Raw genomic sequence first — 25,419 nt, 5'->3', positions numbered from 1 at the left:
AAGATGTTGACGGACTTTTTAAGGGCACCATCACAGCCTTGCCCACTGTAGATGAAAGACCCCAGGGGTTCTGCTGCCACTGGGGTTACGGCAGACACAACAGAAGAGGCTAAACGGGGAGCTGAACCCTGAACTTAATATCCTGATTTTTCTGGTTCTGTACTCCAGACTCCAAGGGTTCTTTTGTTCGTATTTAGAACTAAACAGAGTTAGTTTTGTTTGGGGGGGTTTTGATTAGCATGGTAATGCAGTGCTTTCCCTCTCTTTGCTTTCCCGGGAGGAGTGAAAAAAGCAGGGGTTTTCACGCTTGGTCTCACTAGGAAAGGGACCAAGGTGAAGCCAGACTCTAACCAGGGCAAGCAAAAGTCACTGGCTTGTGGCTTGCAAGACTAGGCCGAGACTGGGTTTCCAACCCCACCCCCCTTCCCCAAAAGCAGGTGGCAAATGTCATCTCTGGATGAGCTTTAGCTACAGAAAGGGCCAGGGTGTGTCTATAAATGTTCTGAAGCCTTGGGTGAAGCCCTGCAGTGCTCTGTGCCTCGACTTTTCTCATCTGTACAATGGGGAGAGTGCTGACTGCAGAATGTTACTGATGGGGTGAATGTTAGCTCACATGTATGGCATTTAATAGTATTGGGAACAAAGCAAACATGCAAAAAATTAATAGGCCTAATAATATTAATAAAATAATAGCAGCTTAGTATGACTAGCATCATTACAGTTATGCCTCCTCAACAGCCAGTGCTTTTCACTCTGGTCAGCTACTCAGATGAGACTTTCTCAATCATTCATTCACACCTAGAACTTTTGGCACAATTTGTCTAATGTTTTAAATCAAGAAGCCCAAGCACCAGGAACTTCCAGGACTTGATCAGAATCACTCAGTTATAAATACTGGGCTACACCCATAGGTTCCCAAGACCCAAAACAGTAGATACTACCACGATTCCATAGTGAGCACAGTGGCAGGTCCTAAATGCACTGCGAGATCCTAAATCTCAAAGATTACACTTATAGTCAGTCCTGTTTTAGCACTGTTTTCATCTCAGGGATTCAAATCTTTTCTTCTTCTTCTTCTTCTTTTTTTTAATCATCACGTGCGGATTCTTGGAAGAACAACCCAAAAAAAGGATCCCTGGAAGGGGGGGGGCGGTGCTTGGAGTCAGTAATCGATATGGTAAGCCATAAATAACCATAAGAGCTAATGGGCACCAAGGGTTCATCACAGGCAGTCACTTTGATCCACACTTTACAGGCATCCTAAATTAATTCTGACCCCATTTTACGGATACTGACCCCATTTTACGGATGTGGAAATCGACCCTCCAAAAAGTTACGTTACTTCCACAAGGTTGCAAAGCTGGCCCGTAACAGAGCACCTGACACGAACATACGTGCTCCCCGCCCGACTCACGCCAGAGCTTTCAACAGCACACAATGGCACTTAACGCAGTAGACCCTATCGCCAAGTCGTGAGAGAAAGCAGGCTGCGATTGCAAAGGGATTTTTATTAAAACTCAAAACTGCCAACTCCTCCCCGCGGCGCCGCCGCGTGCGCGCGCTCCCAAAGTAGGCTCTCTTGAGTTTCTGACATCAGAACCACTTCCTCGAACCCCCCCGTGGAGGGAGCAATCCGTATCCAAGTCGACGGGGAAATGCAGAGAATAAGGTCTTTGCTTCCGAGCAGGTCTCAAACTGGCCCTGGGTAGGTGAGGTGGAGACCAGGAAGCCAAGTCTGCACCCCCGCGGGCTCCGAAATGCCGGGGACAGGACACACTGCTTTGTCCCCAATGACAAGCTCATAACTGGTTTCCCGGGCTTCATCCGCTGAGTTCACGGTGACCTTGGGGTCGGGGACTTCGAGATGAGGGGCACGTTCTCCCTAAACGTCCGGGCGCCTCCCCTCCTGGGGGCTCTCCGCGGATTAGGCAGCCATGCACCTGTGTGCACGTCGCCAAACGCCAGCAAGGGAGGATGCGCGCGCGCCCCGAGCAGGGATGCTGACTCAGCCCGGCTGCTCACATCCCTTTCGCGCAACGCGGATGCTGCTGTTGCTGCTGCTGCACCCGGGGGAAAGCAAGGGACGCGTAGCAGCCGGGCCACTAGCTGACTGGGGCTCACTGCGGCACTCCCTCCCCCGCGGCCCCACAAGGGGAACCAGGCGCGAGTTGACGAAATGGGGGGAAGTGGGCGCTGGAGGAGGAACTCCGGGTTCGCGGCGCCGCGCGCGCAGCTCACACCCAAACTGGAAGGAACCTGTTCCGCCCGGGGCGGACGCGGAGCCGCCGCAGCCGCGAGCACCGCGCGGGTTTAGCCGCGGCGCCCCTCTCCCCGCCCGCCCCCAGCCAATCCCCAGATCCTCCAGGCGCGGGTGGGACTGGGCGGTGGGAGCGCCCGGGCGCTGCGGGAAAAGAAGCGGCCCCGGGGCCCCGCGCGCGCCCGGCCACGGGTGCTGGCGGAGAGGGTGCAGGCGCCCCGAGCACGCCCGCGCTCCCCGCGGTTGGTGCAGCAAAACGCCCGGGTCCGGTCGGGCCGGCGCGCAAGGCCGCGCTCCGGTTGGGGGAGCGGGGCGGCGGGCCAGGGACCCCCGCGGCAGGGGCGGGGGTGGCCCCGCGGGACCCTGCGGTTGGCTTCAGACCGCGACGCCGTTACCTTCCGTGACCCCCAGCCCGGGCCCCGCGCGGGCGCGCGCCCGGCGCGGCCCCGGTCCACGTGGGCCGGCGCGCGCGCGCCAGGCCGGCCCCCTCCTTGGCGGCGCTCGGCGCTCGCAGCACATGGTCGGCGGCGGCGCGCCCCCGAGGCCGGCGGAGACCGGCTGCAGCCGGTATAGGATAAGGGATAGGCAGCGACGCGGGGCCGGGGCGCGGACAGCAGTACGCAGGGCCCGGGCGCAGGCGGCCGGGGTGGGGGGCGGGGGGGAGGGTGTGGCCGGGGTGCCCAAGGCGCGGCCGTGGGTGGGGGCCCGGGGCCCGGGCGCTGCGGGCCGGGCGCCCGGTGCTCACCCGCCGGAGCCAATTTGCGGTAGGCTCGGGCCCACGCCTTAAGGGGTTAAACCTTTCTCATGTTACCGAGCGGCTTATAAGGAGGGGGAGGCCAAGCCTCCGCCTTATTGGGAGCCTTTTGGGGTTTATTCTCTTCCCTTCTAACTTGGTGAGTTGGTTTTATTATTTTACATGTTTAAAAGTTTGATTGTGGGGTGTGGGGTTGTTTTTTTTTAATCTGTGTTGGGAGCCTTAATTGATTGATTGATTAATTATTTTGGTGGGGGAGGCGGGAGGAGATCACTTCACATCTTAACATTTTGGAGAGGTTATTCTGAAAAATATTGACAGTTGGGAATGCCCGGGGCCACCGGGATGACGCGCTCTAGCCAGTGTGGGCAGCTGAGAGTGAATGCCCGTGGCCCTGGCAGTTGGGGTCCGGAAAATAGCTAGAGGCAGGCTTGGTTTGGAGTGCCAACCCCCCAAGCCCCGGGCTAGGGGCTTCAGGCCATCGGGTGAGTGGGGAGGTCCGGCTCACCCCTGCGTGGATTTTCCGCATGAAGTTGCCTGCGCGTCATAAGAGCGAAATGTCAGAGGTACCTTCCCCAGGCTCCCGCGCGCGCGCGCAGGCGGGCCACTGAGGCAGCGCGAGGGCAAGTGGGAATCCCTGTGCCCCCCTTTCCGCCCCCAGCTGGCACACACACCCGGGGCAGCCAACGTGACCCCGCAGGAAGGCAGGGATTGCCTTGCAGACCGCGGGTCCCACACCTTGACGGTCCGAGCTGTCAGCGCCTGATGGCTGGTCCCGCTCAACTTCCAAGGTTCCCGGTTGGGGCTTCCACCGCAGGGAAGCGCCCGGGTGGCTGAGCGGTTCCGTAGTGGCGGAGAGTGATTTTGCAGAGGAAATGGGTTGTTAACTTCAGGGTTTTTTTCCTTTTCTTTTCTTTTTTCCTCTTCTTTTGGAAATGAAACCCGCCCCCCTCCCCACTGTCCCCCCGGCAGACAGGTGACAGAAGTTTGTTAGATGGCACAGGAAATGTCACCAAACGCGGGGGGCGTAAGTCTTAGAAAAAAAGCTCCCCGAAGCCAACTGGGGAAGAGCATTACAACTTGACAACCTGGAAGCTGGTTTTGCTTGTGCTGTTAGACGCTCTGCGCCAGCTCCTTCTTGCAGGAGAGGGTTTCTACACTGGAAATGAGATTTCTCAGCAATCTTACTGTTTTGCAAATCCTAATGTCTTGTCTGCAAAAAACTACCACGTGCTTAGGCTGAAATTTCTAAGCAATGCATCCTTCCATGTCCCAAGCACCATTACGCGGCATTTTTGGGGTCAACAATACATCCTGCCCCAGGGATAAAGAAATACCTCTTCTCATAATTAAGGGAAGGGTGGCCAAGATAGAGAGTTCCAGTTCGTGAATAAACAATGCAGCCAAGTGGAAAAGCTCCTTCTGTCTTAATGAGTACCACTAACTGTGAATTTTCCTTCTGTGGTTTCCAAAAATGGACCCTCCTCAGTGGAACTCCTGAGGAGGACACTTAAACTAGGGGTTCAGGTTTCAGCATCATGATCTTGTAAAATGGGGGTAGCGGGGGTAGCCGATGATTCAGAGCTGCTGAGGCAGATCTCCAGGTTAGGCTGGGGACTTTTTAAATAGAGAATTCCGATGAACTTCACCTAAATGCAGACTGGTTTTGACAACTGGGGCTGAAAACAACTTGTCCAAAGCTGCTGTCTCCAGGCTACGCCTTTCCAGAAGAACAGAGATTGGCAGGGCGTTTGCCGAGAGCCTTGGCTTATCCCAGACGTTTCAATCCGAAGGCTGCATTTTGAACTTTGCTCTGAACTGACCCTGGAGTGACGCTCCAACGGTCTGTAATAATCCGATATTTTGCATTCTAGATGCCCCCAGATCAAATCTTTACTCAACAAACGGACTCATGGTGAAGTCCCCAGGTAGAGCAGATTTCCACGCCTTGGTGGAAGCCTCACTGATTTAAAGTTAAGACAACCAAAACTCCCGGGAATCCTCCAAACTGCCCAGTGTATTTGGTCGTTGGATGTCCTTTGGGGGAACAGGAGAGTCCAGGCAGGTTGGCTGCCAGGAAGCCCTGCTGTAGAATTTTACAGTTGGGAGAGCCCCTCAAGACTGCTGTGTCTAATCCCTCCTTTACAGATGTTGAAATTTAGGGATTAAGTGATTTCCCCAAGATTGTGCAGCCTGTTAATGGTAAACAGATATTCAGCAAATAATGCCCAAGAGCTTCAAGACAAACCCATGGGCTTTGTCACAAAGGGCTCAAGAGTTAAAAAGAATGGAAGTGTAACTCAGAGCAAGTCGGGCTCAAAAGCTGTGTTGGAATGGTAGATTCTTGGGCCAGGGCAAGATCAGAGACGAAGAGCAAATATCCCCTGAAGGCAGGAAATCAAGGAGCAAAGGGATTCTGCCCCTCCCCATGCCTCACCAGTTAGGACCCCCGCCCCCCCCCCATAGTAAGCCAGTTCCCCTTTCCGTAAGCTGAGTTCGCATCACCAAAAAACTGAACCAGACAGTGTTTCGTATTCTGGAACTCACAGAGGGTCCTAAGTAACTGAGTTCAAAATCCAAGCCTTTGTTTCTAGCTTTGAGGAGCCGGACACTTTCAGCCAGTTGGCCTACTGAATGAATAAATGTACAACAAAGGAGAGGAGTCCAGGGAAGGATGTAGTCTGCAAGCAGGGACTTCCCCACTTTTATAAGGCTAGAGCAAGGCCCTGCTTCAGCGGCACGCCCAGACTCCTGCTTTGTCGAGGGAAATTTTATTGAGCACATACTATGTCCGAATGCGCTGCCAGGCCGTGGGTCTGGAAAGAGCTGCTGACCACCCTTCTAGGTGCTTGGGACATGCAAAACACAGAGCTTCCCATCCAGAAACCCATCCCATTCAGAAACCAGGTTACTCTAGGATGATTCTAGACTGTGGTCTTATCTTCAAAGCTAAATATAACAGGAGATGCGACACTTTAGCATGATAGAGGCGTAATGTTTGGAGGAAGAGTGGGTTTGGGGGTGTCCTCTTCCTTTTATGGTGTTCCCAGTAATGCTAATAAGAAAGCTCCTGTTGCCCAGAAACCTAACAATGCAAGTGAAAGTTCTGTTGGGATCTTGCTTCAGGGGAGTAGCAGGGATTGTAAAGCAACGTTTCCAGAAACAAAGGAATCAAACACCGAGAGGGGGTTCAGAAGGTCCACAGGTGATAGCAGTCAGGTCTGCCACCCAGTGACCACAGATCAGGTCTAAGCAGGGTACAACTACTCTTCATCTACATTCACAAGAACCATCTAGAATTTGCACTTTCCTGCTCGCTCCCAGGTTCCCTGGGCCACCAGGTTTGGCCTGAGGAATCAGGAGATTCCCAGAACTCCGTGCTGAACATGAGAGTATGAACCTTCAAGAGCCTCCCGGCCAACCTCTGTGTACTAATGGAGGTCAAGGATATTTTTGTCTCTGAGAGGCATTCCTCACAATCCCTACCTAAGATACCCCCTTCTAGGCCTTTTAAGTGCTGTTCCTTAGACAGCTGGGGGACGGGTCTGATTCTGGACTGTTTAGGTCAGGCGCCTTCCCATGGGGTTAGTTCCCCCACTTTGCAAAACGAGTAAGACTTTACAATGAGATGAACAAATGAGTTCCAAATCCCCTTTCCCCATTAACATTCCATCATTGTAACCCCACTGGACTCCCTGTGGTTGGGGTCCCCTCCGATATTGCACATCCAAACCGCAAATCATAAAGGGCAAAGAGGGCGTGAGGTAGGCACCCATCATCACCAGAACCTTCTGACGACGGGTAGGAACCCCCTCATTACAAGACCTGCTGTCTTGTCCTACATGCAGTCCCAATGAAAAGATTCTGGTCTCCTGATCCCATAGTGGTTTTAGGCTACAGAGAAATTTCAGTCTGTCTCTTGGGGGCCTGGATCAGTTTCATCCCAACGTTTTTATTCAGGTTGGTCCTGAGCCCCAAGGTCGTCTGACACCCTTCCGGGTTAGAACAACTGTGCTAATAGGCCCTTGGACTTGGTTACCGCTTCTAACTGCTTTTTAGAAACACGCTGAGCTCTGGAAGGACACAGCAGATGGTTTTACTACACATTTCAGGTTTAGGATTCCTGTCATTACCATCCACAGAGACTGAAGTCCATAGAGACAGAGACCATCCCTCTGTCTTTCACTGGGGTCTCCCCGGTGCCCAGCATGGGGCCTGGCCCCCTCCTAGGCACTTCGCTGAAAACCTAAATACTGGCTGTGTGCAGGGGCTAGAGGTGGGGAGGGAGAAGAAGGTACAAAGAGATGAAGGCCCCAGGATTTGTTTTCCTTGAGCTTATCATTTAATTGAGCAAATAAGATAAACATGCGAGTAAACAGTATCCCGTTACTAAGGGATACCGATCTCCGGAAGAGAAGCCCCTGCGTGAAGTGGGTCAGAGGAGGCATCGTGTTAGAAGCAAGATTGGAGGAGGGCCTGGCAGGTGTAAAGGAGGTACCCAGCCCCCGGGGGGTGGTGGGGGAGGGTTTGGTGGTTAACCACTAGGTGGTTAGGGACCGCAGGGCAAGGAGGAGTCCATCTGGACCAGGGCCTGAGTCAAGTCTTAGAAGTGGAAGTGAGAAGGCTACAAAGAGGGTGGGGTCCAGCGACGAAGGCATTGGAAGCCAGGCTCATCCGTGGGTTTTATTTGTCCTTCAGAAAGAGGAACACTGAAAAAGACTGAGCAGAAAAATGTCCTAACAGTGCCGCATTTCAAAGAGATTAATCGTACTGGGACACAAGGGGCCAGCCAGTTAGGCTGGTAAAGGAGTCTGGGGCTCTGCAGAGGAAAAACCCAAATGAATGGCCTGGTAGGGGGCACAGATTAGAAGGAGCTAAACTGTGGGCTCTCAATACCTCCCCCCTCCCTCCTCCCCCCTCCCCCCTCCCTTAGGATAAACACTCAATACTAGATAGACCATATTGCTGGAAAGTACTTCTTATTTTATTTTTGGCCTTCTAGATCTCAAGCCCAGCCCTATCTCACTCCTCTGCCGCAGCTGCCCTCCTCTTGGGAGGGAGTTTTGGAAGTCTGATGCTGGAGGGGCGTTGTGAAAACCTCCTGTTGGGGAGCTACCCCCCCCCACACTTCCACCTTAAATCAGCTGCTTTCCATGCTGGGGAAGACCAGTGGCAAAACTGTTCTGTCAGTGCTCAGCCTACACCCTGAGACATTTAACTGGCTTCCCCCTGCTTTGCAAGTGCTCTCAGGAAGGACACACTGACGCACATCAAAACGCAGAGGTCTGCCGCAGAGAGCATAAGCTTTTTTTAAGCATCTTATGCCCTATTTCCTTCCATCAAATATTTAACAGTAAAGGACAGAAAGTGAATATACTGTCCTTTTAGAGACCCGGGCTACGGTGGGAATGGCGCCCTCGAGAGGATGAGCACTACTAAGTTAGGTCAGGTTTGCTGCTTTTTAAGATGGACAGAGTAAACTCTTAAATATTAGATCCTAATCCCAGAACTGAGCAGGTCGACTGGAGAGAGGAGGGTGTACCCTCTTATTTTCTCAGTTACCCTCTGCATTATCAGTAAAACCTGCCTTAGTACTCGCACATGGCAAGTTACAGCCAGGAAAAGGCCACCCACGCATCCAGAAAAATTCACCTATATACAACTGTGTGATCGTAGAGAAGTCTTAAATAAGTGTTCTAAGACCAGGGACTCACGTATTATTAAAGATACTAATTTGGGGTTGGGCTAAAAACCCATCACTGTTTTGTTTTTTTCTTTTACTTTTAAAAAATTACTTTTTCATTATGTTGAATTAGCCAACATATCATATCACTGTTTCAAAGTGCATGTCGCTGCAGGGGGCTCTGCAAAGGTGTGCTAGAACCCAGGGGGGAAGAGTCAAGTTCACCCATCCTCCCTCCGGGGTTAAATACGGTGTTTCTTTCCCCTTACTAGTGGGTTAGGAGCATAGGTCTGTTGGCTCTGCTGTTTGTTGCAGAAAAGCGTATTGAGGTCAGAGGGAACTTGGCAAGGTTAACTGGTTGTCCAGGCCCTACTAATCTATAGTGCTTTCTTTGGCCACTGTATCCTAGAGTATTTGTCAATTGCTGATACATCAAATGGTGATCAACTCTGAGGAACTTCCTCATGCTCAACAATCCCAGAAGACAGAGTTCTCACGTGTAGTTACATCCCCAGGGGACCCCAGATCATAATCAGAATGTTGCTGACTGAGCGGGAAGTGGGATCAACGCTCTGAATGGCCAGTAGCATCAAGCAGAGATGCGTAGGGTATCTATAGGATGTCCCAAACACTTGCCCATAGAAGGTGCTAGACGGAATGTCAGTAGTGACTAACCTCCTAGTTTTCAGGCTTCAGTTCTGATCGACATGCCTTATGATCAGTTCAAGCTTCCTTTTCCTAACTTGTCTTCAAGTTCACGGTCAGCATCAGTGCTTGGGTCTGGTGGCCATTCTGTGTTCTTTGGGCTTCCTCTACCTATGCTGTTCTGATTCCTTTCGCTTGTTTTTCCCATTTATTGTCACAGCTGGAAAGTCTTGCTTCCAGATTCTTTGGGGACTCCACAGATAATACTAATATAAAATAATTTGGAAGTAACACTTCCCAGCTGTGACTGTAAAATAAATATGTTATTGTTACCCAAAGACTTTATAGTAACTGCATGTTTTTTAAATATTCACCACCCTAAGAAATGTGGTAAGTAGTTCTTGTCTATTAATGTTGGCTAAAGGGTTAGCAGAGTGACCCTCATGCTATTGCTGGTCTGAGTTTCTGCTTTTTATTTTTTTTATTTCAGATTAAGAATGACCCAAAAGACATCACAGCTTTGTTCCACAGCCAATGTTTATACTCAAGTGCCTGATGGAGGATGGGGCTGGGTGGTAGCTGTGTCTTTTTTCTTCGTTGAAGTCTTTACGTACGGCATCGTCAAGTCATTTGGCGTCTTCTTTAATGACTTAATGGACAGTTTTGATGAATCTAACAGCAGGATCTCCTGGGTCATATCAATATGTGTATTTGTCTTAACATTTACAGGTTAGTACCTCTTCCTGTTTAAGCAACATGTAACCATGCGTCGGTTTTCATTGGCTTAACTACGTAATGGTACCCATCCTGTTTCCGAAGCATTTCCTTCGATGACCTGTGGGCCCTTTCTAGCCTCAAATAAGTCATAAGGTTTTCAGGAGCTTGGGGATGGCGAGAAACAAGAGATGCCGAAAGAAAGGGCCTGATTTGCCACCCTGATGACCTTCAGTGTATACACGCATACATTAAACACCTGCTGTATGCACACTCTTAGGACACGGTAGATGACTTTGAGGCCAGCAGTAAACCCCTATCCTGTAGAGTCATTTTCCAAAGAAGCAACAGCAAAAGTACGTGGTGTCCTAGGCCCTGGTCTCGTAAAAACATGTCTGGCAAACAGGCTAGGCACGTGAAATGTGGGTACGTGAGGAAGAACGAGGGGTATGAAAGAGCGTGTGATGTAAAGTGACAAACCTCATCCAGAGGGATGAATTCCAGACACTTGCTTCCCTAACACTGGCTAGCCACCATTCAGGACGCCCACGTCCAACAGCACTGGAGAAAATGGGGTTTGAGAACTTGTAACATGCTCCTTCTCCCTGAGTCCCCTACAGGCCTGATTCTCATGATGGTCCCCCTGTCTGCCAGGGGCCACACTGAGGGCTTCCAAGAAAACACGGCCACTGGACTCCCCTCGGAAAGCCAGTGGAGCTGACCTTATACTTCCTTGACTTTAATATCCTGCCAATGGAGCTCTTACCTCTTAAGTTTTCTTTCTTTAATTCTAATTAATTTTCAGCCATATAATGTCTTAAAGAGGCGGCTCCCCTGTCCTTCCCTACCTAGTAACAAACTTATCTTACAACACCTAATATTCTGTCTTGCAAGCTTCACAGAAGGGTTCCTCGTTCTGGTTTCACTGAGTATTAAGATACTTAATGTTTTAGTTGCAGAAAGTTGACTTTCTTGGAGTGATAAATGAATTAGAATTTAAAATTTTACCTTTGGTCATCCATATAAAAAGAAAATGCCCAAAGCTTTGCTTTGAGCTCTTTTATAACCCAAAACAACAATATGGTCAACAAGAAATTTCCAGTTAATACTATTATACCAGAAAATAGATCTCCTAAATGCTATAATTATAGTAGTTTATGCTTTGAGCCAACAAACCACCTAAAACTGACAAGAGTGGTTTCATTATGAGCTGTGTTCAATATCGGTTTATATTCTACTAACATGAGATTTACATGCACCAACCCCAACAAGATTTAGTCCTTTTTTTTCCCTCCTCTATCCGGCATGTGCCGTGTTGCTCTTTTACCCAATTCTCAAAGGTTCCCTCATCTCTGTATATTCCAGTCAGCATCAGGGTCGGCCCGAGTAACGTATCACTGGGAAACGATTTGTCAGACTTAAATGTTCTGCAGGGATCAGAGAAGCTCAATGAATGACAATTGATCGGCCACTCTGAATTATTTATCCCACGGCTGTCCTCCTTTTGGGGTGTTCAACGGAGAATTCAGGGACTTTCATACCATTTTCAGAAAAGTCCAATGAAACTGAGCTAGAAACTGACCCCAATTGGAGCTTTTTTCAAAAGGAATCCAAAGCAGTGACTACAGCAAAAGGAAACAATTCAAGCCATCAGGGGAAAGCCCATGTTTATGGCAGAATAACAGACATTAAATGCATATCTAACTTTATAGGTGCTCATGGGGAGTTCATGTCACTTTTATCAAAAAATATCGCTATAAGTTTTGTACTGTTAGTCTGGCTTTCCCTTTAAGAAACCCAAAGAATTTGGGGGTCAACTGTCCAATTGAGCAATTATAAGCATTGTGTAAAATGCATTATATATTGACAACACATCATCTCTCCATGTTCAAGACTTAAGAGAAAGAATCTTTTTTTTTTTTTTTTTTTTTAATTTATTTGAGAGAGAGAGAGAAAACGCACACAGGAGCGCATGGGGCTGGGGGGGGGGCAGAGGGAGGCAGAGAGAGGGAAGCAGACTCCCCGCTGAGTAGGGAGCCCCACAGGGGGCTCCATCCCAGGACCCTGGGATCATGACCTGAGCTGAAGGCAGACACACAACCGATGGAGCCACCAGGCTCCTTGGCCCTAAGCAAAGGAATGTTAAGAAAGCTAATGCTTCTCTTTGGAGTTAAAGTGTCACATTACGGAGGCCTCTGGGTGGCTCCGTCGGTTGAGGTTTGATTCTTGCTTTCAGCTCAGGTCCTGATCTCGGGGTGGTGGGATCGAGCCCCAGGTCTGCTCCGTACTCCGGGCAGCATCTGCTTGAGAACTCGCTCTCCTTCTCCCTCCGTCCCTCCCCCTGTTCTCTCGCTCGCTCTCTTTCTAATAAAATAAAATCATAACATAAAAAATAAAATATCACATTATGGTCCTTATCTGCAGCTCCCCTCTCTGCTGTCCTGAGCACCCGTTTCGGACACCGTCTGGTGGTGGTGGCCGGGGGCCTGCTTGTCAGCACAGGAATGGTGACGGCCTCCTTCTCCCGGGAGCTCTACCACATGTATATCTCGATCGGCGTCGTCTCCGGTAAGGGCTGCTCCTGGGCTCGCAAGTTCAAATACCCAATCAGAAGAACAAGGAAGGGGAACGAGGGGGTCCAGCCCCAAGAGTCCTTCTGTCTCCCTTTCTCTTTTTTTTTTCTTCGAAGTTAATAGTGTCCCCGATCAGTGGTTCTGAACCAAGATGGATGGACTCCAGGAGGTACGGGAAACTCCTCTTAGTGCCGCGGAGTTTTTGAAGGGTTTTTAAAAAATTTAAAAAACTTTAAGAAACCCAAGGAATTTTTGGGTCAACTGTCCAATTGAGGAATTATAAGCCTCGTGTAAAATTTACCCCTGAGGGGTGCCTGGGTGGCTCAGTGGGTTAAGTCTCTGCCTTTGGCTCAGGTCATGATCTCAGGGTCCTGGGATGGAGCCCCATATGGGGCTCTCTGCTCAGCAGGGAGCCTGCTTCCCCCCCTCTCTCTGCCTACCTCTCTGCCTACTTGTGATCTCTGTCTGTGTCAAATAAGTAAATATAATCTTTAAAAAAATTTACCCATGAGAAAGAGAACTTCTCTCTTGCATGAATTTGCAGCCAAAAGGCATCATTTCCACAAAGTAAAATGTGAATTTCTTTAGTGGGTAAACCTTTTTTTTCCCTTTGAAAGGAGTCCGCGTGTTACTTAGGATGATATACGTATATTGTGAAGATTTGCACTTTTCCTATATTTCTGCACTTAACAAACCTCATTTATTTCCAAATATGAGTCTTCTTTTAAAACTGTATTCGATAACAGTCTGTCCGTTGTGAATTATAGAAATTGTTTTAATGCCAAAAAATGGGGGGGACACAGAAAACAGTTTATTCTCCTAGCATCCCCAAACAATGGTTATCGCTTCTCTAGACCTCTAATGAAACCTATTTTATTTTGCTTAATTTTTGCTACAGCACCTTTTTCCAGAATGAAATTCTTGGCTCCCAGAACTTAGGATTTAAAAGAATAAATGCCTCCTGCCCCACCAAATAGCTTATAATGGCAGCTTCTATTTCCCCTTTTGCCCAGGAATTATTTCAGAAATGGACTGTTTGGATTGCCAAGAGATTAGATTGTCTGGTTGTTAACTTCTTTGGTATCATTGTCAAATCGTCCTGCATTGTGACCAAAGTCCTTGTTGACACATAATCTTTTGGGAAACCAAAAATGTCTTTTTGACATGGCACAGAATATTTAAAAAATAAATAAATAAAACTAAGAGATCCCTAAAGTGCATACATACATGCGTACGTTGAATTAAATATTAAAACAAAAAGAAACACAAAAATCCCGACTCTTGGAATGCATCCTTCTGGGATCAGTCGGTGCGGGGCTCTGACTGCTCTCCCTGGCTTTCTTCCAGGTTTGGGATACTGCTTTAGCTTCCTACCAACTGTCACCATCTTATCTCAGTACTTTGACAAGAAGCGCTCCATGGTCACTGCAGTTGCTTCCACGGGAGAATGCTTCGCGATGTTTGCTTTCGCCCCAGGTAGGCGGACCGCAGTCGTCCACGGGGGCCTCTGGGCTGGGGGCAGCCGCTCGGCAGCTCCCGCCAACAGGCGGCGGAGGGGGGACTTGAACTCTGTGCACAGGGAGAGGTTATTTGCCTTCTGTCCTCCAGCGCGTTTATAGGATCTCTCCTCCCTAATCCCGTTTTAGGATTTCAGACGCCATTAATCCTAATCCGAGTTGACATAAATAGGAAGACGCAAGACACATACTCAGTGGGAAGGTTTGAAACCTCCGTTGCAAAATAAATGCTGTGAGGATCTGAGGTCATTCATACTGTGATTTCTCTCCTTCGTTTAAAGAACCACATTCAGCGTGGATTTAACATATGCTAATAGTTGGTTTTGTTATCTGTGAGTGGGCAATCTCACAGCAAAAAAAAAAGAAAAATTTATTCATTTATTTTTGAGAGAGAGAGAGAGAGAGAGAGGCAGCACACGCAAGCATGCCCGCGCATGAGGAGGAAGGGGCAGAGGCAGAGGGAGAGTTTCGAGCAGGATCCAGGGCCAGCCAGACGCGGGCCTCGATCTCACGACCCTGAGGTCATGATGGGGGCCAAAATCAAAAGTCGGACGCTTAACTGACTGAGCCACCCAGGCACCTTCCCAGCAAAATTTTTATCGCTAGTTTTTTTTTTTTTTTTGCTACTTCAACACATCAGGAGGTGAATTACTCTCTAAAGAGTAGTAGACAGTTAACCTTGGAGACCCAGATTCATTTCTCACTCTGCCATTTCTTCAGAATGTGTCAGTAGACAGATGCTTTGTTCAAAGGAGATAATGTTGAAGGGTTTAGGGGTGACAAGTCCTAATGTCTGAAGCTTTTCACGTAGTTCAGAAAACTGAATGTGTGTATGCATATAAATGTATCGGAAGACGGGCAGAGAGAGAGGACATGTTAATTATCGAACTCAGGCGAAGGGCAGGCAGGCACTCTCCACTTTACTGTCCACATAAAATTTTTCACGATAACACGTCAAGGGGAGCATCAGTGCTCGTGAATGTCCTCTGAGGGTAGAGACCGTATCTTGTCTCTTGGTCGCCTTTGTTCCTTAGCACGGGCCATCTCCCTGGGTCCTGGTAGACCCTCAAGACATGTGAAATAGAGACAGGAAAATTACACCCAATTTTTGCCAGATGAGCATATAGCTTCTCCACACCCCCAAGCCTAGGGGCACCTGGCTGGCTCAGTGGGTACAGCCTGGGACTCTTGATCTCTGGGTTGTGAGTTCAAGCCCCACGTTGGGCATGGAGCCTACTTAAAATAAGTAAATAAATAAATACGAAATAATAATAATAATAACAATACCCAAGCCTAAAGTATTTTGCAATTGGAAGTTTCCCACATGAGGGAGGAGTGGGAGGTATAAAAACATGCTATAAAATAAATGCTCCCCCACGAGGAATGTGGGGCCGCCTTGCTAAGCCTATCTTCTGGATAACCAGCTTAGTATATCTTCGTAGACATGCTCTCAAAGAATTAGACTATAATAAAATTCTACTGAATATCTTTTAACCTTTCAGGGTTGATTATGAGATATTTTCAGGGTCTTGTGAGGCCTGTGTTGTTTGATTATCACTGTGGGGCTCTAGGCTTCCTGTGGCCATCGCCCCTACCACCCCCCACCCCCCGCCAACCGTGTCCAGCAGCCGAGGACCCAGCTTCCTGGTAGGAAGGAGCAGGACTCAGGTATAAGGGACAGTCTGTAAGCAGAAACCCTAGAACCCTGGCATCGTTAAATTCTGGGATAACCAGGAGCTCTTGGAGTGTGCGTTTATCCTTTTACTTAACCCGACACGACTAAGGATCGCAGGAGTGCAGGGACAGTGATCAAGCTCAGAGGTGGGAAATTCTATTTTTAAAAGGCTAGACAGCAAATACTGTGGGCTTTCGCGGGACCATGAGGAGCTGTCAGAAGCCCTGATTTGTGGTCCCAGCTCAGAAGCTGCCACTCGGCGCATCAGCCCAAGGAGCATGGCTGCACCCGGGGGAGGCTTTATGATCAGAGACGGGCAGCGGCCCGGGTTGGGCCTGCGGGCTGCTGCTCACCCAACCTGCAAGTAGGTCACCAACTGATTTCACATCTTCCGCTGCCACCTGGCAAAACGCACCCTCCAAAGCTCTCCTGGGGGCCTCGGCCTCTGAGCATTGCTCTATAGTTGACCATCCCTGCGCCCGTTTTCTCCTTCCCTTGTTCCTAAGAGCATCGGCTGTGAGGATAAAGCGTACAGGGCAGGTGGGCTGCGTTCACACGGCCCAGTACATTCCTACGGCGGTCCTAAGTCTGAATCCCCATGTCAGCTCGCTGTTTTCTCCCGGGTCTTGAGTCGGTTCTGACCTTCAGTTCTGCTTCCTCTCCGCCCCCCTCACCCAAGCGATCACGGCGCTGAAGGACAGTATCGGCTGGAGGTACAGCCTCCTCTTCGTGGGCCTGCTGCAGCTCAACATCGTCGTCTGCGGGGCGCTGCTGAGACCAATTGTCATACGAGGACCCGGGTCCCCGAAAGCAGCCGCCCACGAGGGTCGGAAAGAAGTGCAGTATATGCTCGAGAATGAGAAAACACGCACCTCAATAGACTCCATTGACTCAGGAGTAGAACTAACTACCTCACCGAAAAATGTGCCTAGTGACGCCAACACAGAACTGGGACCGAAGGGCGACACACAGCAGGTCCTCGTGGGGACGGGCTCCAAGCCAAGCCACCAGACAGCCCCTTTGTTAGACTTCTCAATCTTGAAAGACAGAAGTTTTATCTGTTACGCGTTGTTCGGTCTGTTTGCCACGCTGGGGTTCTTCGCGCCTTCCCTGTACATTATCCCCTTGGGCATCAGCCTGGGCATTGAGCAGGAGCGGGCTGCTTTTCTGTTATCCACGATGGCCATCGCCGAAGTTTTCGGAAGGATCGGAGCCGGCTGTGTGCTCAGCCGGGAGCCCATCCGCAAGATCTACATCGAGCTCATCTGCGTCGTCTTGCTGATGGTGTCTCTGTTTGCCTTCACTTTCGCCGCCGAGTTCTGGGGTCTCATGTCATGTAGCATCTTTTTTGGGTTCATGGTTGGAACAGTCGGGGGAACCCACATTCCGCTGCTCGCCGAAGACGACGTCGTGGGAATTGAGAGGATGTCTTCTGCTGCTGGAGTGTATGTCTTCATTCAGAGCATAGCAGGCCTGGCCGGACCACCCCTTGCAGGTAATTTAAATATGTAAAAGACATAACCCTTGGCTACTCTTGCCTTATGAATTGTGCTTGCTTCTTGTTACAGTCTTAAAAAAAGAAAAAAAGAAAAGGCTGCTTTTTATAGTCCCATCGAATTTCAGAGCTGGAGGGATTAGAGATGACCTGAGCCAGTCTTGAGTTATAGATGAGGAAATGGAAGGTCACAGCGTGTCAGCCAAGAGTTATATGGTAAATGAGTGACAAGGTCGGGATTAGAACCCACATCTGCAGTCCAGGCTGCCCCGGGTTGTTTTTTTGCTACCGTCTTGCCTTAGCTGTGCCAGAGGTCACCCGTCCGCGTATCCCCCACCGCCCCTGACTTTGGAACAGCAGCACCGAGGGGCTTCAGTAAGTCATCTGCCCTTCTAAGGAAGGGTGTGAGGCCAGTGGGCACAGAACGTATTCTGCAGATCCTTAATTCATTTCTACACAATATTTCTTGTAGGAAGGACTTGGGTGTGCTTCATACCTTAGCCCTGACATAGGTCCTCAAATGTTGTTACAAGAGAAGTCTTCCCACCTTTTAAAAGATCCCTGAAGTGAACCCAAGGGAAAATAATAAGGCTCTTTCTTCTCTTTGAAATATTTCCTTTTCAAAGAAGCATGCAGGGGCCGCTGGGTGGCTTCGTCGGCGAGGCGTCTGCCTGCGGCTCAGGTCCCAATCTCTGGGTCCTGGGATCGAGCCCCGTGTCGGGTTCCCTGGTTGGCGAGGAGGAATCTGCTTCTCTCTCTCTCTCCCCAGCCCCCCACGGCCCTCCCCACCACTCATGCTTACGGTCTCACAAATAAATAAAATCTTAAAAAAAAAAAAAAAAGGCATCTAACTGTCCCAAGTTTTGTTCTGTACGAGGACAGATTAGCCCGTGAGGAACAGGCTAGCAACCCCGTGGCCTCCGCTCTATTGGTCCCGACTGATTCTTCTCCCCAGGCCAGAAAAGCTGCCCACCATCACTGCTCCTGTTTCTTTCGGAAACCCCGATAAAACAGAAGGAGGCAGAGGCACGGAGAAGCTTCTGCACTCGAGGGGAGCCTGGGTGAGCGAGGGACTGTGCCCGCGTTGCTAACAGCTGTGACTGTTCCCCCTCAGGGCTGCTGGTGGACCAGAGCAAGATCTACAGCCGCGCCTTCTACTCGTGCGCCGCCGGCATGGCCGTGGCTGCCGTGTGCCTCGCGCTCGTGAGACCGTGTAAAACGGGACTGTGCCAGGGTCACCCTGCGGGTGAAGGACAGGCAGAGAGTCCTCGTGGGAAAGCTTTACAAGACATACCTGAAGACTTTCTGGAAATGGACCTTGGGAAAAATGAGCATAAAGGTCACGTGAAAACGGAGCCAGTGTGACAGGCTCCCCGGCAGGGCCGCCACCCCGCTGGCCCGGAGGCAGGTGGACGGGGTGGCGGGGGGCACAGGGAGGTACAGGGGCTATCGGCTCTCCCCACTTTTAAAGCTACATTTTAAAGGGAACGTACACGAGAATACCACCAACATCCTTTTTTTTTGTTTCGCTTTTAAGTTTGCCCGTTCGATTGTTTCTTAAGCCAAAACAAAAACAACCGAGCACTCTTCTGTACATACGTCTGGTTGTATGCAGGAGCAGCCGAGAGATATAAAGAAGGACCCTATGGCTCACATTCTGGTTTTAAAATAGTGACGCGAAATGGTAAAGTGGTTTTAAGAGCTCTTGCGTGTGATACACAGCTCGCTTACAAAAGGACAATTAGCCCAGATCACTGAGATGAAATTGGCCACTCAAAACAGACAAACAAACAAAACTTAAATCATTTAAAAATTTTTCTCATTTTTGGAAATATGAGCAAATTACTTTAACACCCCCTTGGAAAACACTGAGGTCTCCGTTCGCCTCTCCGTTTTTCAAATTATTCCATGGGAATGAAGTACAGTTTAAGACCAAACATTTGGTGAATAAACAGAAATTTAAAAAAAAAAAAGATCCATAACTTGAACTTACTTCATCAATGTGAAGATTACCACTTCTTTTTATGGCCAGTCATTACCAGAAGTATTTCAACACCGAAGATAGAGAATGACATTCAAAAATGTGTTTCCTGTTGCTTTCAATTACTTAGAAATATGTGACTGTAGTGTCTTTAATTTAAACCACTATTTATTATTAAGTTATTCTAGGATGATTAATCAAAAGAAATAAAATCTGAGACCTAAGCATCATTTTTACCTCCTTTTTTGCAATATTTTCAATGCCTCAAAGAATACTTATCTTGTAAAGTCACTCTCGTAAGAGGGTCAGGTTGTAATGATTCTTCGTTTTGGTCAGAGGCCACCTGTGCTGTTTGAAGGGGAAGAAAATAATCGCCTTAGCTTTTTAAAATAATCTGTTTTATCACCTAAGAATACTTGAGGATCTCCTTTGATCGGAATTATATTTCAGTGAATTGTTGAAGAATTTGATTTCTTTTCTTTTTGTAACCGCTAACTGTTGAAGCATTTCTGTATTTCACATGGGGTAGCCGAGACGTGTGTTTTTACCATCATGAGTTAACAAGTTGCAATTTACATCTTATATAAACCTTGATTACTCTAGTTGCCAGTTATTAGGTAACTGCTCACTGTTGGTTGGGTTTTTTTGTTGTTTGTTTTTGGAATTACACTACATGTTTAGGTATTTCTCATTTTCTCATTTTTCTGTAAAGAGGGCAAGTGTGGCTACTTACTTACACGTACTGAATCTCACTCTCCAGGTGACGGTCGCTCACTGCTCCATCTTTTACTCATCTTTACTGTTAATTTATGACAACTCAGGGGGAAAAATGTAACAAGCCTAGTTTGGTTACAGGTACACACAAGCTTGAATATTTCTCTGCACTGAAATGAAAGTGGCATAGCTCATCACCACCTGCTACATTTTGTATAGTATTTTATCAGCCATAAAAATAGGACAATCTGGAAAACTCTCGGGGGCAGGGGAGAAAATGACAAAGTGTCTGTGGCAGACACACCTAAATCAAGGTGGATGTAGCAAATCTCTGTCACTGCTTGAGAAGGACTTTGAGCTTGTGGCAGTCTTGCAAACTTACATGACTTCAGCACTTTACAACATTTTTTACTATGAATGTTCAATACAATTTAATATTTATAACTGATTTCTGAGCAACTGGCTCTACGTCCGTTCTGTTAACTGCATGAAAAAAAAAATATGCCAATTTAAGTATGTCAATAATCAAGTTTTAAATGTTTGGAAGAAAATTAAAACAGGATTGCTGATTTGTTCTGTATTTGTGACATTCTGGTACTTCTAGATTTGCAATAAATGTATGGCTTTTTTTTTTATTAAAAGACTGATTAGTTTTTTTGTATAGGTTCTGGCATTCATTGTTTGATCCAACTGAAATTATAAAAGCTCAAGGAAGATTCACTTCAAACAATTTTTTTTCATGTTTCTGCAAGATCTTTTACCTCTACAGGAGACACACAAACATTTCCAAGAGGTATTTGTTGAACTTGATTCTTTTTTTTTTTTTTTTTAAAGATTTTATTTATTTGACAGACAAAGATCTCAAGTAGGCAGAGAGGCAGGCAGAGAGGGGGGGGGGGGGAAGCAGGCCCCCTGCTGAGCAGAGAGCCCCATGTGGGCCTCGATCCCAGGACCCTGAGATCATGACCTGAGCCGAAGGCAGAGGCTTTTAACCCACTGAGCCACCCAGGTGCCCTGAACTTGATTATTTCTTAATGAAAAATATATGAATGAAGTGAGATCGTGGTCACTGTAGAGTAATAGCTAAGCCTATCAAAAGTAATAAATAGTGGAGATTATCTATATCCAGTTACAGACTAGTCCTAAGAGCTACTCCACCTCTAAGTGAACAGCATACTCTCCATGTCAGGGGTCAGCAGACCTGTTGAGGAAAGGTCCAGATTGTAAATACTTAAGGCCCTGTGGGCCATGTGGGTTCTGTCACAATGACTCAGCCCAACAGCCACAGTGTGAAAGCAGCCAAAGACAATATATAAAGTCACGAGCATGGCTGCTTCAATAAAAATTTATTGATGGATACTGAAATTTGAATTTCATCACAAAATATTTTTTTTATTTTTTTTCAACCACATGAAAGTGTTACTAAAAAACCAACCAAACAAAAAAGCCTTATTAGCTTGTGGTCTGGAAAGAAAAACAGGCAGTGGGCTGGATTTGGCCTGCGACCTGCAGTTTCTAACTCCTGCCCCACGCAAAAGTGACCCTGGAAGGCTCAGGCCCACCAGGGGCACCTCTCTGGAAAGGAACGTCTTGGTAGGAAAGGATCATTGTGGTCAGAGTGGCTTTTGGCTCATAAGTGCCAGAGATAGGAAAGATCAAACAGCTGATGGCACGTTAATTATAATTATATTTCATTTCCTGGGATTAAAGAGATTCTGCTCCGACCTTGTTGATTTAATAATGTTTCAGGCTAAGTGAAGACTACTTCTCTCCTCAAAAGTAGAATTATTCCAGTGGTAAAAATGAGTTAAGGTCATGTGCTCTTTTAACACAAATGCACCCTTCATGGATACAGTGTTTCCAAACCTTTTAACAAAGTTACCAGTTATGTCCTCCCCTGCTGTGAAATGTAGCTTTTGTACATTTCTTTGCCTGTCCTGCAGCTTAATACCTGGTGAAAAAATAGAAAATAGGTCCCGAGCCAGGGTTCCCATGGCCCAGTTATCCATTTTAGTCTCCTAGACCTATTCATAACACTTGGATTTCCATACTCTTTCTCAAAAATATTTGAAATAAGAAATAATCATGTATGCTTATTTTAAAAAGCTCCCAAGTATCAGGCTCACTAACAGGGATTTAAAGTTCAGAGAACATTGCCTAAACGTTATGATCTTTATTTGAAACGACCAATTTAAAGACAATTCAGGGGGAAAAAAAAAAGACAATTCAGACTTGTTATGTGCTAAAAGGTTAATCCTATAAGTATACGTAAGAATATGGAGCTTTGAGAAAAGAGAAGCTGGACTTGCTTTCTAGTTTGTCTCTGATATAGATGTTAATCAGAGGGCTGCAAGGTGCCAACAGGTGGGCCAGCCACTGTATAAGCAAGGAAACTAGCTCCCCCTGGTGTTCGGCTTCTGTAAGTACTCCTGGGGGTGCAGAAGAAGACAAGAGAAAAGTTCCAGACGGCACAAGACTGCTTTTCATGGAAGAAAACCTCTCCCAACCAAATCAAAACTACTTCAGTGATTACAGATTCCCTAGAGGGAAAAATGGCCAGCAAAAGTGGTATTCCAGAACATTTTATCTACAAACGTGTTTTAAATAGAGCTCAGCAAGTATTACGGAGAGAAAATACACATTGTGGCCATGTATTTATATTATTTAGACACCTTTCCAGCAACTCAAGAAAAAGCATGGCAACTGTACTGACAGCAATCTACTCCCCTGGAATTCAACCAAAACTGTAAGCCCCTTTTCTATACTGACACCTCCTGTTCTAAGATCCGACTGTGCCCCTGAGCTCCAGACTCACACATGCCAGTGTCACAGCACCTGGTGCCAACCAGGCATTTCCAACGTCACGTGTCCTCAGCAGAACTCTTGACCCTCCTCCCCAAACCTGTTCCTCCACAAATCCTATTGGCTTTACTTTCTAAATATATCCAGAACCTGCTTTTGCCAATTCTACCAGTAACCCTGATCCAAGCCAGGATCATCCTAGCCGGATCGTGGCAATCGTCTTCTAGCTGGTTTGCCCAATTCTGCTATTGCTTTAATTTTCCAGACAGAAGCCTTAACGACAATCCTCTGAAGGCACAATCAAATCAGTCACAACCTCATTTAAAACCTAAAACCCCTAACTAACAATGAGTTCTTCATGAACTGCTTGCTCTTATCTCCTTCCCTGCTCTAACCCCCACCGGCCTTCTTGTTCCTTGAGTACACAAGCCTCATGCCTTAGCATCTGTAGTTCCCTTCCCCTGGTCTGCCCTTCCTTTTGACATGTACATGATGTGACCCTTCAATTTGGTCTCCTCCAAACCTTCCTGGGGAGGCATTCCTGACTATTCTATCCGCCCTTTACCCTGAAAAAAAAAGTTCTACAAGTATTTGCTTTCACTCATTCACCAGGCCTCATCCACCTGCTCCTTACGGTAGTGGGGGTCTTTTTCTTTTATTGTTGTTTACTGCTACCTCTCAAGGCTTTGAGCAGGGCCTGGCACGGAGTAGGTGGTGCTCCAAAAACATCATTCAATGAATGAATGAGTTTATTTCTCTTTGGCTTTTTCAAGAGGAAAGGACATGGTGTCGATTTACATTTACAGCTCAAGACAGTCTGGTGCTGCTAGAGAGCGGCTGGGTAGCTCCAAGACACTGAAGGCTGTGATCCAAGCCCACTGGCCCAACAGCTCTGAGGCTGGGCATCTCAGTGCCCGGCAGGAATGCCATATGAACCAGGCAGCGGTAAGGAAGAAAACATAGATCCATCACAGACTCAACAAATAGCGGGAAGAAATTACTCCGGAGGGTAGGTGTGCAGATGGAGGGCCCAGTTTTAACATATTGCTGGAGCAGATTTTGTTTCAAGGTAACCTATTTTCCAGTAGACTATTTTTTAATGATGCTTTTTTTTTTTTTTTTAATGTCTCCATGGAAAGTAAGTGCTTTTCTGGATATTGGGTCTCTTTTTGGTGCTACGGTAGAGTCCATGGATTGATTTCTCTGATTTTGAGCAACCCCAGATGGCTCCACTTGAATAGAAAAGAGGTTGAAAGTTTAATCTTATAACCGCTTCTATAAACAGTCGGGGGTTGGGAGGGAACTGTTAGTTTTCTGGCTCGTGGTATGTTACTTCTTATGAGGTCATGCAGCAGAGGGAAAACAAAGCAGAATTCGTAATGAGGGAGACTTCGACCGGGTCCATCTTTGCGCTGGTGCTACTGAGAACAAGTGTACTTCGCTACTGCAGGCCTGTGTCTCCGCGTGTGAAATGAACTGAGCAGGATCCACATTATTCACACTCTACAATCCTGCATTCAGAAGTGAAAACGCGTTTAGAGGACGGACCAGGCCCTTGGCAATGGGAGACAGTAAACAAACAAAAAACCAAACAAATCCCAGCAAGTAAGGAAGTAACAGCAAGGTCTAAAAGCCAATGGAATCCTTCTAGCGTTCACACCCTCTGGGCTTGAGGTACTGCCCGAAGGCGCACCAACCCTTTTCCTCCAAAGAGCCTTTCCTGTGAACTCCTAGCAATTCCGCTTCCGAGGGGCGCCCTCCCGAGTGCAGCCAGAGACGGTACTAACGCAGAGTTTCGGTCCAGGACCGTCGCCGGAGCCACGCGGAGCCCCGGAGCCCTCGCCTACGGCCTTGGGCGCTGAGATGCCCTCTCAGGGTCAAGTGCACGCCTGAGTTCGAACACTCGGGATGAGAGAACCATGTAAACTCTCTCTGTTTCTACATGGACACCAGGTTGAAATGATAGTATTTTGGATGTATTGGATTCAGTAAAATGTGAGACTAAGCCTCCTCTCCCGTGCCCTGGCCACACGAGCTCCCGCGGCCACCAGAAGCCATCCAGCTGCCACCAGCGGCCCGCGCTCTCCCCATAGTGGACGGCGCCGCTCTAGCTTAGGGGCCCGGCCCGCGGAAGGGGCTCCGCCGCGTCCCCGAAAGCCAGCGCAGCGCACACGCGCCCCGAGCCCGCCCGCACTCACTGCTCCGCCGCCCGCCGCGCCGATCTGCCGGGCTCCCCGCGGCTTCCAAGCCCCCTCGCTGTGGAGGCTGCGCCGTGGGCGGGGGGCGCGCGGGCACGGCCAGGGGCGCGGGCCGGGGACGCGCCGTGCGCGCGCTCGCGGCGGGGCGGGGCGTGGTGCAGCGCTGCAGGCGCAGGAGGACCCAGCCCCCAGCTGTGGAGCGGGGGTGGAGGGGTGGACAGCGCTGCCGGCCCGCAGCACCCCGACCCTCGACCCTCGGGTGCAGAATGCACACACCCTTGATGGCGCGGGGGCGGGGGGTGTCCCGGGGCTGCAGGGGGTGAGCCGGGAAAGGCCATGTTCTTCGGTCCGGCCGTTGCCTTTACAAGGCTTTGCGGACTAAAATGTTGCCGCTTAATGCTTCTCTTGACC

The 25,419-nt window shown here is 48.5% G+C and overlaps 2 protein-coding genes across 11 annotated transcripts in view; one reads left to right on the top strand and one right to left on the bottom strand.

The window, feature by feature from the left end:
• The window catches only part of ARSG (arylsulfatase G), a 102,163-nt gene extending 77,081 nt beyond the window's left edge, over positions 1 to 25,082 (bottom strand). For 7 of the 9 annotated variants that reach the window (XR_014305057.1, XM_082708284.1, XM_082708283.1 and 4 more), the window contains exon 1: positions 25,009 to 25,082. The gene's annotated coding sequence lies outside the window, so the exon portion shown is untranslated. Of the gene's footprint in view, positions 1 to 19,531; positions 19,643 to 25,008 lie in introns of all 9 variants that reach the window. The other 2 variants (XM_082708285.1, XM_082708281.1) reach the window with 1 other exon arrangement.
• On the top strand, positions 1,484 to 20,649 carry SLC16A6 (solute carrier family 16 member 6). 2 transcript variants are annotated; one of them, XM_082708276.1, is made up of 6 exons: positions 1,484 to 2,824; positions 9,830 to 10,068; positions 12,478 to 12,621; positions 13,974 to 14,102; positions 16,498 to 17,313; positions 18,428 to 20,649. In XM_082708276.1, exons 1-6 carry the CDS (start codon positions 1,935 to 1,937, stop codon positions 18,676 to 18,678), a joined length of 2,469 nt encoding a protein of 822 aa, XP_082564402.1. In that variant the 5' UTR covers positions 1,484 to 1,934; the 3' UTR covers positions 18,679 to 20,649. The 2 variants fall into 2 exon arrangements, with proteins under 2 accessions (XP_082564402.1, XP_082564403.1); XM_082708277.1 differs by lacking the exon at positions 1,484 to 2,824 and adding an exon at positions 2,947 to 3,150.
• Positions 25,083 to 25,419: the final 337 nt, after the last annotated feature.

Source organism: Mustela nivalis, assembly GCF_964662115.1.
Source record: "Mustela nivalis genome assembly, chromosome: 17".
Lineage (NCBI taxonomy): Eukaryota > Metazoa > Chordata > Mammalia > Carnivora > Mustelidae > Mustela > Mustela nivalis.
Note: the sequence above shows the minus strand (reverse complement) of the source record. Positions and strands in the feature narration are given on the sequence as shown.

What these genes read in the sequence shown, in the direction of transcription:
- SLC16A6 (XM_082708276.1), top strand. Translation starts at nt 1,935, where the DNA reads ATGCACCTGTGTGCACGTCGCCAAACGCCAGCAAGGGAGGATGCGCGC. An exon ending in GATGTTTGCTTTCGCCCCAG is followed by an intron (nt 14,103 to 16,497) that starts GTAGGCGGACCG and finishes CCCTCACCCAAG; the next exon opens with CGATCACGGCGCTGAAGGAC. An exon ending in GGCCGGACCACCCCTTGCAG is followed by an intron (nt 17,314 to 18,427) that starts GTAATTTAAATA and finishes GTTCCCCCTCAG; the next exon opens with GGCTGCTGGTGGACCAGAGC.